General features: G+C 36.1%; 2 protein-coding genes and 1 long non-coding RNA gene across 5 annotated transcripts; 1 reads left to right on the top strand and 2 right to left on the bottom strand.

Annotated features, from left to right (window-relative positions):
• Nucleotides 1-673: 673 nt before the first annotated feature.
• On the bottom strand, nt 674-1,486 carry LOC149500119 (uncharacterized). Of its 2 annotated transcripts, none has more exons than XR_016325186.1 (2): nt 1,093-1,486; nt 674-906 (listed from the first exon to the last, which is right to left on the bottom strand). It is a non-coding gene; the product is annotated as an uncharacterized LOC149500119 (long non-coding RNA). The 2 variants fall into 2 exon arrangements; XR_016325185.1 differs by having other exon boundaries at nt 994-1,109.
• mus81 (mus81 structure-specific endonuclease subunit) lies at nt 1,473-7,732 on the top strand. Of its 2 annotated transcripts, XM_028185123.2 has the most exons (4): nt 1,473-2,751; nt 2,821-3,335; nt 5,307-5,730; nt 7,138-7,732. In XM_028185123.2, the coding sequence occupies exons 1-4, from the start codon at nt 1,657-1,659 to the stop codon at nt 7,474-7,476; spliced, it is 2,373 nt and encodes a 790-aa protein (XP_028040924.2). In that variant the 5' UTR covers nt 1,473-1,656; the 3' UTR covers nt 7,477-7,732. The 2 variants fall into 2 exon arrangements, with proteins under 2 accessions (XP_028040924.2, XP_028040926.2); XM_028185125.2 differs by lacking the exon at nt 2,821-3,335 and having other exon boundaries at nt 1,514-1,889.
• LOC114250990 (uncharacterized) lies at nt 7,532-14,148 on the bottom strand. Its single transcript, XM_089737413.1, has 4 exons — nt 13,955-14,148; nt 9,670-10,135; nt 8,352-8,501; nt 7,532-8,020 (listed from the first exon to the last, which is right to left on the bottom strand). Exons 1-3 carry the CDS (start codon nt 14,022-14,024, stop codon nt 8,384-8,386), a joined length of 654 nt encoding a protein of 217 aa, XP_089593539.1. The 5' UTR covers nt 14,025-14,148; the 3' UTR covers nt 7,532-8,020; nt 8,352-8,383.
• Between the last annotated feature and the right edge of the window lie 1,833 nt (nt 14,149-15,981).

Genomic DNA, 15,981 nt, shown 5'->3' with positions numbered 1-15,981 from the left:
GGAAGATCTTTTTTTTCAGTTTTATTAGTTTGTACATTAGACATTGTTCACGCATCTGCAATGCTGAGGATCTCGATCCGTGAAATTATCGTATCTGTATTTTGTCATTAGTATTATTATATTGGTATTATTGTATAAATTTTCGCGACCAATTATAATCGAGCTGTGTGTGACGCTATCACGCTAGGAACGTGTGCGGTTGCTATTGGATAAAAATATTGTTCCCTGACCCCACCATCATATAAAACTGTAAGATTGCTAATTCAGAATACACATGCCAACTGGTATCTCAAAAAATAAACATCTTTTAATTTAACAGAATACAGTCCTCAAGTCCAAAAGAAAATCAAAAGTCAAGTACAGCATATCTATTGGCGCTACACACATTATACATATTAAATTGATTTTCTTTTGATTAACTTTTTTAATTTTTTTTTATATAGCATCGCATCCGTCGTAATATTAACTTCTCTAATTAATGACTACCTTTTTATGTAAGAATAAAGCAAATTTAAATTAAGTTTTAAAAATACATGAGTTATGTTATGGTCCTATAGAAATAATGTACAGCATGACCAAGCTAAGTTTGCACCTCGCATTGACTATGTCACATTGCTGCTTAGGTACGGTCTGAAATAAGGATTCGCTATGACTTTAAAAATGTAAACAAATGTTTGTTAGATTTTACTTTGCATTTATTGTTTTTAACAATATATTATACATAAGTACATTAGAATATAGCGGTATCGAGTTTTTGTATTAAGACCACACGGGTGTTCTTGCACTTTTTAAATTTGTATCCCAATTGCTCAGTAATAATTTTCCTTTATGTTTCTTTTTCAGGATTATGTTTCTCCCTTCACTAAGTATCACCTTTCTTTTCATTTTGTTGCCCACAACAATCTTCTGGAAGTAAAAAAAATGAAGGTTAAGCGTTCAGTAACAACAGTTCAACAAAAACTTAACAAAAATAGTCCAATAATATAACTAAACTTCAACAAAACACCTAACAAGAACAATTAAAAAATTTGAAATTTAACGTATAGGGAGACGAAAACTCGTATGACGCGTGTCGGCGACAAATATGCTAACCGTACTGACGCCACAGGGCGATCGCGGGAAGGTGAGCGAGGAAGCGGGCGGACCGCCGCATTCCAGCGAGGTGCAAACTTAGCTTGGTCGAGTAGTACATTTTTCCTTGACAACCCAATACGCTGAAACGAAATTAGCGTGAAGTGAATGGTCATTCTCGTCAGCCAGTCACACAATACATTTTTCTCACTCATTAATTTTCTTTTCATTCTAGATTGGATGAATTGATGAGCATCCACGATACATGTCATGAGACAAATGAGCTAGTGATCTAATGAGCTAGAACTGAGTTACTGATACATTCAGAGCTAGTGTGAGTTAGTGAGACATTCTATCGGTGTGAATGATATATATCTTTTATATCACTCAGGAGCTACACATCTCTATGCTACTGACTATCTCTGACAATATTTTCAAATTTTTCAATTAATTTATTTTGAAATTATTTCAAAATGTACATATACTTAAACTGCAATATATTTTGTGAGCTTATTTACGATAAAAGAAAAACGGGAACTGATTCGATTATTTCTTAAATACGAAGAATTTCCAAACATTTCAATCATGAATACTGTGGGCAAAAGAATAACATACAAAAGGAAACGGCCAAATCCGATGTTCCAGGAGTGGCTCGAAGAGTTACACGAGGAAGCCAAGGAAAAAGACAGTAAACTAGAGCCGATGCTAAGAGAAGCATTAGATTCCCTCTCTAAGTATCCTTTACCGTTAAATTCGGGAGCAGAATGTGCTATACTGAGAGGTTTTCAAAAGAAATTATGCATATTCTTAGATAAACGGTTAGAAGTTTACAATAGTAATTTGAATGACTGTAAAGATGAAGAATGTATCGCAACACATGGTGAAACATTAAGTGAAGATAGTTCTAGTGAAAAAGATCTGAATCTAGACTCGAGCGATGATGACTTAAGAGATAAAAATAAATATCTACCTTTAGAACTTAATGTGGATACAGTCGATCTGAGTTTAAGTTCTGAATGTGCTTTAAGCCCTAGTTCATCTGCTTTTGATAGTTTAATGAATAGTTACAAACTAGATTGTTCTATCTCCAAAACAAATTCTGAGCAGGTTGAATGTGTTTCTCCAATAATAGCTAGTCCCTGTTCAAGAAATGATGATGTAAATGATTTAAATTTTGAAGACAATTTAAGTAGTCAAATGAAAAAACCACCTAAATGTTACAAACCTGTATATAGATCTGGTAGTTATGCAATACTAATAGCATTGCTAGAAAACTTTAAAGAAAATCAAATTAAACCTTTGTTAACCAAGGAACAGTTAATTGAGAGAGCTCAACCACACTGTGAAGAGTCTTTTGTAAGGCCAAAACCAGATACATACTACACAGCGTGGTCAAGTATGAGTAAGCTGATAACAAAAGGTTTAGTAAATAAAACTGTAAAGAAAAAAACATATTATAATTTGACTGAAAATGGGATAAAATTAGCTAGTGATTTATTAAAAGAATCTATAAGAATACCTACTCTGAATGATATTATTTTTAATGATACTCCACAAGTATATGCATCATCAAACAGTGGTAGTTCAAAAAATATTTCAGCATCCTCACCAATTACTGTATCACCAAATAATAATGGCTTAAAAAGTAATAGCTTGGAACCATTATCAATTGCTGCACCAGTAAGTGCTTGCCATTTAAGTAACAAAACATTTGTATTTATTGTATCACTGAGTCTTGATTGTTTACAGGTAACTTCATTAGTCAGTACTTCATCAAGCTTTAAAAGCTTAAATGAAAAAAGTTCACCAATTACATCATCAAATATGAGTATTTTAGAGAATAATGATTTCAATTTATCACCAAACAATTCATTAACAAACATTGATAGTATAAAGAATTGGACATCATCACCTATGGCTGTAACAGTGCACCTTGAAAATTCTTCAAATAAAATTAGTTCAACAGCATCACGATCCGGAGCATCGACTATAGATAGCCCAAAGAAGAATACATTAGCTTCATTTATAGATTCTGCATCTGTTGATAAGCAAAATAAATCTAGTTCAAGTCAATTATTTAGTAATGATTGTTTGAAAGATACTTCAAAAGGGTCACCTGTTGTTGAATCATCAAACCAGGATCAGAATACACCAGGATCATCATCTGCTTGTAGCTTAGAAGATACACTTTCGAACATTGCAATAGAATTTCCAAAAGGGTCTTTTGATGTAATACTTCTAATTGATAAGAATGAAACAAGTGGGTATGTATTGTTAAAATTTATGTTTTATTTTTAAACAAAGCTTGATTAAAACTTAAGTTGCTTAACATGTTGAACCCCATGCCAAAGCTCAAATATTTGGCCTCGTACTGTCGTACCTCGCACGGTCGTTTGTACTCGTACCTCGTACTGACAGTTGACGGTGCTTCGATCATCATTTCCATGAATTGATCCCTAAGCTGCTGGAGGTGGCGAGTGCGTCTTCTCTCCAACGTTGGTGGTGGCAGCGCGGTCTGTACCTGGGGGTCGTGCGCAGGCCCTGTACGTCTATCCCGTGTGGTCGCACTCTCCGCGCCCAACGCGATTCTGCTTCTCCGAGCTCAGCGGGCGCTCGCGGTGAGGGTCATCAGAGGATACGATACGATCTCCCGAGAGGTCACCTACGCCCTCGCCGGTTCCCTTCCTTGATCTCAAGGTTGAGGTTTTGGGTGTAGTATTGGGGCTCAGGACACAGTCCCCGAGTCCGAGACCCTGGGTATCCCACCCAGTCCGCCAGCGCGGGGCGTACGCCGAACTTTAGTCATCCGCCGGAGCACCCTCGAAGCCGAGAGAGCCACATCCGGGTTGCCACCAGTGAGGGCATCCAGACGATGATGCTCAGCACGCGTTTGAATCGTGAACGCGTTGGAAACACTCGCGATGCTAGGGCGGGACCTCTCCTTGCTGGCTGTCGTCTCCGCATGCTAGAGGACGAGAGTTCGTTGTAGGCCATCGCCAAGTTTTGCGACCTGGTCATGGCGTTCCATGAGGCTGAGCGCGAAATGGAGTGGGATCCTTCTTCGGCTTCTCAGCGAAGAAGGCGAAGTGGGCGGCGCGGGCGCGAAGCTCTCGTTCTGCTCGCGTAAGGGGATGTCGTAATAGGGAGGGTAATAACGGCGTAAGGTGGCTCCTGTGCACCGCTCACGGCGTTTCTGGAGACAGCGACCTTCAGGATCTTCCTTGGTATGAAATCCCGCCCATTTATTAAGACGGGTATCGGCGAAGGCGAATTTGCGGTACCGTGGATTTCGTGGAGTCGGAGTGGTGGAGTTCGATGGGGCTTAGTCAGTGGTCGGTTTTGCGGGGCGGGTCTTGTATAGCTGACGCCGCGCAGCGCCTTTCTCAAGGCAGGAATTGGAAGAAAACCTTGGTCTTCCTCTCGAGGTAGGAGAGGTCTTCTTCTCTGGAGGCGCCGGAGTCTGACATGTTGTTGTATCCCTCTGTTATCCCCTCGACCGGGTATCCGTAAAAGGATTACACAGCATTAGAAAAAAAGGGTACATGAAGTAGTCGGTCACTACGTCAACGTTCCCGTTAGTTATTTAGCAGTTTTAGTAAATTAGTTATTAACGCACGGTTTACTAGGTGTGCTCAATCTGGAAGGTTATGCTAACACTAGCCCTAGCAAGAGCAGTCTTTTGAATCTACCATCCAATCGGAATCGCGACCTACTAAGAAGATCCGGCGAGAAACTCAGTGGCTTGGGTTAGGTTGCACATCGAACTCTTCGTCGAGAGTTCTGGTTCTGGGTTCTGGACGGTGACCGTTGTTTGGAGTGCCTAAAAGCACCGAGATTGGATCAGGAAGATCCGACGTGACATATATTGGGTGACGTCAGCAATGGGATGCCCCGTCGCCTGGATTGGAAATACATTACGAGTTGCCCACGATAGAATTAAACCAGGCAAATAAATATAATACTTAAGTGAACCACAATTTCGTGAAATTTATCTCGTTTTTATAAGTTTCTAGAGTATTTAATCGATTATATCAGGCCTGAGCAAATGGCGGCCGGTAGAATTTTGTCTGACCCGTGAAGCATTGTATATATTATTATTAAAAACACAAATATTAGTTTAGGTAATATCAGAAAAAAACTGTTTGGCCCGAGGTCAAATTTTCATCTACAATGTGCCCCGACTATCAAAATATTTGCCCACCCCTGGTTTATATAATATGTAATCTCATTTCCAGGCTATCTAAGAAAAATGATCCGACAATGGTTCAGTTTAAAAAGTTCCCAGATCTCAAACACGAATATAGAAGTTTAAAAGTTGGTGATTTTTTGTGGATTGCTAGACATCGTGTTAACAATGAAGAACTTGTGCTACCGTATATAATAGAACGGAAGAGAATGGATGACCTCGGCGCTAGTATAAAGGACGGGCGTTTTCACGAGCAAAAATTTCGATTGAAGAAGTGCGGACTGAAGCACGTTATTTATTTGATAGAGAACTACGGTAAAAATAAACATGTAGGATTGCCTTTACAGGCATTGAGACAAGCCTTAGCCAATACGAAGGTTCAAGATGGATTCAAAATTCACACGACTGACTCATTAACTCATTCCACTAGGTTTTTGGCTATGATGACTAAAAGGCTCACTTTAGAGTTTAAGGTAAGAAATTAATTATCTCTCATTCTGTAAAATCGAGTTAATTCACGTTTATTTTTTTGTTATTGTGTAGACGGGTGGTCGTGCTCACGGCCCATCTGCTGTTTAGTGGTTACCGGAGCCCATAGACATCACGACTTGAATGCCGCCCAACAAGAGACTCGAAATATAGCTTGTCAATTGTATAGTAATTACGCAAATGACAATTTTTCCGAGTTTGATTTTTATTACACGTTGACATGTGTTAGGTACGTATTTCATTAGAAAATTTGTAATTGCCTCCGGAATGTTAAAACCGGCACAATTTCACTGCTGGATATGAGTACAGCGTCATATACTGTTAGCCACGACTTCAATGTGCAAGACTTGCTTTTGAAAAGATAGGGGTTCGATTATCGATGTATTCATAATTTGTCGATAATTTATAATGCAATACATATGTACGACCGCTCCCATTAAACTATTTTTAGTGCATCAATACCCAAACAAATTACTTGGTAATCACTGCCTTTCATACTGTCTAAAGCATAAAATACCCTTCATAAACTTCATTTGAAAAAATCATGTAGCTCTCCGGAGTCTGGGGCCCGGCGAAGGGGGCCTAAGAAGACGACGTGCAAGCTGCTCTGCACGCGTTTTACGCAAGAGCATCCGGGTGATGGAAGGCCGGCTATCCTCGACCCACGCTGGTTCTGACCCAGCGGGGTATTTCGTAGGATAACCTATTCAAACCGGCGCCATCTAGGCGGGCTTCGGACAGCCTGCCGACCGAGAGGGCTGGTGGTCGTGGCGCCGACGATCGCTGGCCCGGCGTCCCGAGGGGGAGGGTGATGGGAGAGATGTGCTCCGCACTAAACGCTTCACTCTCCTCCCCTTGCCTTTTCATGAGTTCTGTCTCATGCGAGGGTTGGACGTTGGTTGTTGAGCGACAGGAGGTTTTAGTCGGTTCGACTCCGACATGCCCCACCCTCCATCCCCAGTGGAGGGTGGGAGTCCGGCGATTTCCTCCTGACAAAAAAATAAAAAAAAGCTCTCCGGAAATATCCAAGATATATCAGTGGCGATAGGACCCCTATTTTTTTTTTTGCCTAACTTGAGTGAAATTAAGTGAATAATAAATCAGTACAGTAATTGCATTTTTACTGAATTCTAAAAAGGAGTAGTAGGTTTGCAATACTATATTGTACTTGTGTGTGTTACCTCAACTTTTTAGTGAACTGATTTTAAGGATTTTTTTATTTGAAAGCTGGTTCTTCTCGTATGGTCCCATTTAAATTCTAAAATCTGACCAGTACTTATTGAGTTTATCCTTTAAAATGTTTATTTGGCTTTGACTACATTCATAATATTCCTGTTTTATTTTGTTAAAGTCAGTTTTTTTTCTTATCAAAAACTTGTTATTTGTTACAGGATCAAAGTTTAGTAGGCTCTAACCACGAACAGAGCCCCACAAAACTAATGACGTATGAATACTTCAGCAAAACATCAATGAAAACAAAAAAAATGAGTGTAATGGAAACTTTTGTTAAAATGCTAGTACAATTAAAAGGAATGTCATTAGAAAAAGCATTAGCTGTAACTAATAAATTTAAGACTCTTAGATGCATTATAGAAGCGTATAAACAATGTGGCCAAAGGGAAGGCCAGCTTCTATTAGCGAATTTGAAATATGGTGATCTGAATCGTAACGTAGGTCCGACCGTCAGCAAATCTGTTTACGATTTGTTTACAGAAAGAAGTTCGGAATAACCTTTTGTTTGTAATACATTTAAATGTACATATAGTGTAAATAAAATAAAACCAATTTTTCAATATATGTTTATTTAAATTTAACATAACCATTGACTGTGACACAAGTAGCAATATTTATATATAACAGGAAACAACAGTGAATTATACATCTCTGAACGATTATTCGAATAATAGACCAGTTATATTAAGAGCACTTCAGGATGGAATCAACTTTACCCAGTTTATAAATAGTTGGTTATAATCCATTTAAAAAGAAAGAGAACAACGAAAAAAAAAATTAGTTTTAAGCATTTGAAGGAGATTCAGTAAATTGGTAATGAATTGTTTTCAAACAAAGACACAGATAGGAGATTCAAAAACTTGTTTGTGTCAAAACGGAATTGGTTCTACTTTAGACCCTTTTCATCATCACATTGAGTTTCCTTAAAATAACACTTATGTTAATAGAATATTTTCTTAAAAAATATATTTCAAGTAGGTGAAGCTGCGATTATACTTTAAATGCGAGATTCCCCGAAAACCATGGCACGGTTTAAAATATCTACAACAAAATTGCACTCAAAGATACATGAAAGCTTAGCCATTAATTATATCAATCTTATTAATATTCTCTTTAAGAATAAAAGTTTAGTGCTTTAAAGAAAAATGTGCATCATACACAAAAATAAACATTATGCCGTAACATTCTTAAATGAAGACTTAAAATCAAAACATAAATTCGAATCTCAAATTATAACTAGGACCAAAACCCCGTTACAAACTTCTAATGTGAAAACATTTATATAGGTACATGAATGTAAAAACCCTGTTTTACAATTTATAAAACGTGGTAGTGCACTCAGAAAATAAAATACTAAAACATAAATTCTTACAATAAATTGGTGCACTTTATTCGAGATGAAATTTATAGTGTATGGTAGTTTCTTTCAGTGTGGTTCTTGTAGTATTTGAATCCCATGAATCCTATAGCCAAGAGACCAAGGGTCAGAATGATTCCACCAACAAAGCTTGGTCCATCAAATCTGTAAAGAAATTAAAAATATTGTTTTTAGGTAAGGATTAAAAAATTAGCAAAAAGATGTCTACTGCCTGTGCAGTTTTATGTCTTACTCAGGCATCTCCACAAAGAGTGGTTAACTAACTGCCTTTGATTTCAACATAATGTCAAGTGCAGTGTTGTTTTGTATAGGATATCTCGATGCCTCCAATGAACACAACTCTAACTCAAAATTTAGAAATTTTCGTATTACACGCAAATCTCTTCCCTATTTTAAAAGTATTACAAATCATTATTGATGGGGTTCGAAGCAAGAGTAAATCAGCTAGTTACACAAAAAAAACCGTAAATACATGTGCAATAATAAAGATTTTATCAACTTTTTTCATTTAAACGCTCCTCCTGTAAACCTATGAATTTGGAGTTAGCGTAGTGTTCATTGGAGGCATCGATCTATAGTTATCATTATTTCACTATAGAATAACTATAGTTATTATATTCACAACACAGTATCTATTTAACCTCTGAAAACAACAAAAAATGAATTGAAGTCAAATAGTAGAATGAACCTTAGAACCTCTGGGTCTGCAGGTGGGCTTCATTTCTCTGCATCATCTTTATCTCTTTTCATTTCATGGGGAGTGCTCTGAAGAATTGTTATTGCCCGTGTAAGGCAGACAAGTTTACGGCCCACCGGACAGTGAGTGGTTACCATCGTTCATGGATGCCAGCAATGAAAGGGGCAGAGCCAAGCCGCTGCCTACCGTAAAGCCACTACCTACTAGTTCTTGTTCCAGACACAATTATTATTACTACAATGGAAACAATATTTGACTATCACGGTTATGGAGGCAATTGGATTAAATTAAACACTACATTAGCAACCATTAAATAAGACTGGCAGAAATTGCTACAGGCATAGGCAGATTGCCATATAATTTTTCAGATATGTGAAAAATTTACATAATTCTAAATGAATATACTTGAATTTTACAAATGTGAGATTTGAACAATTGCAGTATTTATAAATATAAAGTTAAAAGTAAAAATAAAATAGATACAGGGAAGTCATCTATATTCATATCATTATATTATGAATGTGCAACAACACGTTTGATGCACAGATTTTTCCTGAATTAAATTTTATTTTATATGCTTGCCAAACTTTTAATAAAACACAATTAGGTACTTACGCTCTTGCCTGTACAGTTGGTTCTATGTGTGTGGGGGCTTCAGTAGATTTGGCAAGTTCTGATTTCGGAGTGGTCGCATCCTCTTTTTTGGCTTCAGTTGAAGAGCTTGTTTCACTTTTTTTAGCAGCTTCTGTCTGGTGTTCTGGTACAATTTTAGTTGGTTCAGAAACGGGACCCTTTTTCTCTTCATCGGTTTTTTCTTTTGTCTCTTTATCAACTACTTTGTTGTCTTTTGTGCTGGCATGTTCATCTGGTTTCACAGAAGCAGGCACTGATGACGCGGATACAGGTGTTGCTTCTGTGACTTTTTCTGCTTCAGGTTTTACTTTTTTATCATCAGTCTTAGTATCTACTGCAGAAGTTGTGTTTTGTTTCGTAGGCTGAACTGCTGTTGCGTTTTCTTCAGGTTTACCTGGAGCTTGAGGGATATCATGAGGAACGGGTACTGTAGTTCCCAGTTGGGCTCCTGCAAATTAAATATATATAGATATACTAGGTGACCCAGTAGACTTCGTAGTGCCTCAATCGATAAATAAAAGATCTAAACTTTTGTATAAAATAAACTTAAAACAAACAAAAGGAATCCGTCTGAAGGGGGACACATCAAAGGAAAAACAAAATTGTTATTTTTATTTAATTCCGAGCATTTTCATATTTTTCTACCTTTTAAATCTTCTTTGGACTTCCATAAATAATTCTATACCCAAATTAGCCAAATCGGTCCAGCCGTTCTCGAGTTAGCGCGATTAACGAAAGTAATTCATTTATATATATATATAGATTTGCAACAAATAAAAAAAAAAAAACTCAAATATTTAGTTACCAGTTTAAATCAAACTTAATATTGCATCATATTGTGACATTATTCCAATCGACCCACTGAGTACTCTCTGGTGATAGATTTTGTCAAGCACTGCTCTTGCTAGGGCTAGTGTTAGCAGCGTCTACAGGTTAGGTCTGGTGGTAGAACATGTTGTGAGTCCGCACAGGTAGGTACTACCACCCGGCCTATTTCTGCCGTGATGCAGAAATGCGTTTCAGTTTAAAGTGCGGGGCAGCCATTGTACTGTTACAAATGAGACCTTAGAACTCATGTCTCAAGGTGGGTGGCGCATTTATGTTGTAGATGTCTATGGCTCCCGTAAACACTCAACACCACGTGGGCCAAGCTCGTAGACCCATCTAAGCAATTTAAAAAAAAAGGTTAGAGCCTTGTGAGCTCACCTACTCGCCCGGTTACGTTCGCGTAGCCTGCAGTTACAGAAATAGGTATAAAGCCAAAATTTATAAAACTCCATTAGCTTGGTATGTAGCTTTATGTACAAAGCTATTTCACATCGATAAAGCGGCACGACACGAGAACCCTCTCATCGTGGCCACCGGTAACTACATTCCCGATCCTGCGGAAAGAATGGAAAGCAGTCGACGTCGCTCCAAACACGTCATTTCGGATCCTCCCGATCCACTAACGGTGCTTTTAGGTACCTCGAGTACCGGTCACCATTCTCGTCGAACCCGTCGCTTGTGACGAAGGGCTCGACGAGTAAATTAACCCTCAGACACAGGCCACTAGCCCACTCAGTTTCTCGCCGGATCTTCTTAGTGGGTCACGTTTCCGATCTGGTGGTAGATTCTGCGAAGCACGTCTCTTGCTAGGGTTCGTGTTAGCAACGTCGTCAGGTTTGAGCCCCGTGAGCTCACCTACTAGTTAAGGTTCCGCTGATATAGCCTCTCAAGGCTATCAGCTTAGGAAGAAGAAAAAAAAAACAATGCAATTTTTTTTTTATTGCTTAGATAGGTGGACGCGCTCACAGCCCACTTGGTGTTAAATGGTTACTGGAGCCCATAGACATCTACGACATAAATGCGCCACCCATCTTGAGATGTCAGTTCTAAGTTCTCAGTATAGTTACAATGGCTGCCCCACCCTTCAAGCCGAAACGAATTACTGCTTCACAGCAGAAATAGGCAGGGTGGTGGTGCCTACCCATGCGGACTCACAAGATGTCCTACCACCAGTAAAATTCAGTAAATTAAAAGGTATAATGAAATATCCTGTTTGACACATAAAAATATATGGGACCATTAATAACCATTTTACTATAGTGTTGCTCAAAGCAATGAAAAAAATCTTGTCCAAAATCAAGATCTTATGCAGAGATATGAATTTAACAAATTTTACCATTATGTTACACATTTTAAAAGATAACTTATAGGTTGTAACAATATTTTACTAATATTTTAATTATGTAAATTACCTTAAAAACTAAAAATAACACTTAAACAACAAGGAATTAAGGCAATTTTTCCTGGATGATTCTGGTCAGTGTGTTAGGTAAAGATAATAAAGTTATTGTATTGTCATTGGTCATTAATATATGTATGTGCAAATTTTAAAGTTAATTGGATATTTTGATGATAGTAAAATTAAATAAATAATAAATAAATAAATATTTACTAACAATCACGCCACGTTAACTGGTCCCATGATAAGTTCGTAAATAACTTGTGTTACAGGTACCAGATAACGGAAATAAATGTAAGATTTTTATTATACACATACATATATTTAATATACATCCATAACCCTAGAAAAGACATTTATATTTATCATACAAATATCTTTCCTTGGCGGGATTCGAACCCGCGACACCCTTGTGTAGTGACCATGTCACTTACCACTACACCAGACGGTCGTTAAATTATATATTAAATTATATTCAACGATTCAGTTACATAGGTAAACATAAGTCAAGCTAACAAAATCATGTTAAAAATGAATATTTTTGTGTGCCTAAGCTATATTTATATTATTAGGATATGACTCTCAGGTACAATATAGCTAAAACTCTACAACATAATAAGTTCCACAATCAACAATGTTCCCTTCAGAAGATCTCAACACTGAACTATGAAGCTTGACCCCATAAGCATTGTAGGAAGACATCAAATACTAACTATCATCTAGCTTCAATTTTAACTTGACAATTCTGTAAGATTAGCTGTCACAAATACTATGATTGTTTAAATTACATTAGAAATGTTTTATGCAACAGAAACAATATTTAAGACAAGATGAGGAATTTTTTTGTTATTGTCTTTGTAGGCAGTTACAACATGGATACAATGCTAGGGGTAGAGCAAAGCCACGGCCTCCTTTCTGTACTACTATATAGTGGAATATATTGTAAATTTCATTATTTATGAAACTTGCTTAAACTTCAGCAGAGGAAAAAGGAAACATTAAGGACTTGGTCAAATATCTGTGATTCTATCATAAGTAATATTACAATTATGCTATAAAAACTATTTATGGAAGCATCATGTGATGTCTGTGGGCTGCAGCAATTAGTTGGCAGTGAGCTCATCTGCTTATCTTCAACTATAAAGTTAGTTAAAACAATGTATTAATATCTACAATAATTCAAATTGGAAATATTAAATTAATTGTTAGTGTATGTGTACTTTTTACTTTATCAATAATATTAATGTATTTTTTTATTGTGTAAATGGATATAAATTATCACTTAATCATTTCATAACATGACAAATAACTTCATATAATATTTGAAATTCTAAATAATGTTTCTCCAAAAATTTTTATGCTTTGACACATTAATAGATGGTTTATAGTAAATGAATTTATTTTAGTTAACAGATGAGCAGTCCAACTGGCTTTAAGTAGTTACAAGAGTCCAGTTATCGTAAAATGGATGCTGCCTTTCGCTTTGAGGCATAAAAACTGTGCATTAAAACCAAAATTTTATGAAATGTGTGCCTATTCAATATAGGTAGTTTAAATTCCTAACTTAAGGATCTGTAGAAGTTAAAACAATTAAATTTCGTGGAAAGCCATTTTCTTTTTTCTATTTCATAAGGTTTAGAAATAAGAGGTGGCTTTGCTTATTATATATGTATTGTGACGAAATACCAAACGCTACCAAATAGTTTAAATAGCTATTCGATGTAATTATGACACCATAAAGCTTGTCAATGGTGAAATTTCATCATCACGCAACGACAAATACGGTAGGTAAGATAAATTAAACACATCTTTGTCGATGTCGCGTCACAAATAATTTTAATGGCAGACTGTTTACGTACAAATTGTGTTAGGTAGATCGCTGTACGGTACTGAACATACCTGACTTAGTAGATCAATCAACTATCAAAGAGTGGAAACTGGTTTTTACAATAAATTTTCCTGGTAGATTATTGCGCATTATGTATTTAATTAAACTAGAACGTACAACTATTCAAATCGTATTCTTTTCACGAAACTTACCAGACTGTTCAGCCGGCAATGCTATGCACATGGCAAATTTCAGTAAACAGACGAACGCCAAGATCTTCATTTTGAAATAAAGCTAATTTCCAACAAGAATAAACAGTTAAATAAATGAGATTTATTTTCTGTCGACAACGCGCTTCTCTCAAAATTCAGAAATGAAAGACAATGTTGCCGGAATAAAATCTAGTAACTTAATGAATGGTAGTTAATGGTAGTAGAGCAGAGACAACAAAAGTTAAAGAAAGGAGACTATTTGGCGGGAAATCGAGGACAGAAGCTATATGGATTGTTTTATTTTGTTCATTTAATGTTTCCTCAAGTTTAAATGTGTAATAGCGGCCGTTTATTACCTGTTTAATATCTGTAAAAAGTTCTTAAATGTGAGTAAATGAAACAAAGGCCCTGGACGTGGCTTCTCAAGTTTTTTCAAATAGTTCACTGAGGTCTCAGTAAATAACCACTTCATTTGTCAACAGAGTAATAAACGCGATACTGGCAATAATAGCATCCCAAAAAACCAATTACCGTACCATTAATAATATTAATGTTAACAATAAAAAAAACAGAAGAAAGAAAGGATTTGTTGAGCCTCATTATTTTTCACAAGTGGTAGAAAGATTTATAGCAATTAAAAAGACTTGGTAACATCTGTCAAGATGGGCTCAGCTCGACTTTTTGGCGGGAACGCGAGGAGTGAAGTTGTGTGATTTGTTTTATTTTGTCTATTTAGTGTTTCTTCGGGTTTAAATGTGTAATAATGGTGGTTTATTAACTGTTTAATATCTGTGAAAGTGCACAAATGTGGGAAAATGAAACAAAGCTGCTGGACGTAACTTCTCGGGTTCCTCCAAAAAGTCCACTGTAAAAATCTCAGTAAATGACCACCATTTTACTGCGATTATATTTCATCCCATATCATCTCATTAAATTTCATCCCAGTTGATTAATGTCTCAAATCAATCATCTTCATTTCATTTCACTCCATATTATCATTTTTCATAAAATTAAGAATATAAATTAAAATAAGACATGACTTAAAGGTCTTAGTTACCAGGTCATAAAATCTCTTAAAAAAAAAAAAGGGCTCAGCTCGACTTTTTGGCGGGAACGCGAGGAGTGAAGTTGTGTGATTTGTTTTATTTTGTCTATTTAGTGTTTCTTCAGGTTTAAATGTGTAATAACGGTGCTTTATTAACTGTTTAATATCTGTGAAAGTGCACAAATGTGGGAAAATGAAACAAAGCCACTGGACGTAACTTCTCGGGATCCTCCAAAAAGTCCACTGAAAAAATCTCAGTAAATGACCACCATTTTACTGAGATTAGGTATAATTCATCCCATATCATTTCATCTCATGTCATTTAATTTCATCCCAGTTAATTAAGGCCTCAAATTAATCATCTTCATTTCATTTAATATCATTTCATTTCACTCCATATTATCATTTTTCATAAAAAGAAGAATATAAATTAAAATAAGACATGACTTAAAGGTCTTAGTTACCAGGTCATAATCTCTTAAAAAAAAGGGCTCAGCTCATATTGGGTTTGTAATTTTTTCCCCATCGAAGTTTGCACATATTGTTATATTCTCAAATGGGGTGTTTATTATTACATTACACATTATGAAATTATACATTAATACATTATTTTTACCAATAACCAATATTTTCAGCCGTGTCTATGTATAGGTTATAATTACTAGAAATAGAAAGGTCATTTTTTTCATCGTAACTTTGACTTAAAAGCGTGGGGTGATTTTCAGGATATTATCAAAATAACCCTTCTACTCATATCTGTTCATTAAATATTTATAACTACTGATAACATGCACCCCACGCTTTTTTTACAATAAAATCATTTTTCTTACACTATTTTTAATTCACATTTATTAAAATTTATTTTCTATTTTTTAGTTGGATTTTCTATAAAAGCGTATTTTGTTACTTTTTTTTAAACTATTATTTATTTTTCATTTTCTAGTTGAATTTAAATTTTTTCAAATTTATTTATTTATTTTCT

The sequence above is a fragment of the Bombyx mandarina genome, chromosome 23 (assembly GCF_030267445.1).
Source record: "Bombyx mandarina strain Sakado chromosome 23, ASM3026744v2".
Classification (NCBI taxonomy): domain Eukaryota; kingdom Metazoa; phylum Arthropoda; class Insecta; order Lepidoptera; family Bombycidae; genus Bombyx; species Bombyx mandarina.
Note: the sequence above shows the minus strand (reverse complement) of the source record. Positions and strands in the feature narration are given on the sequence as shown.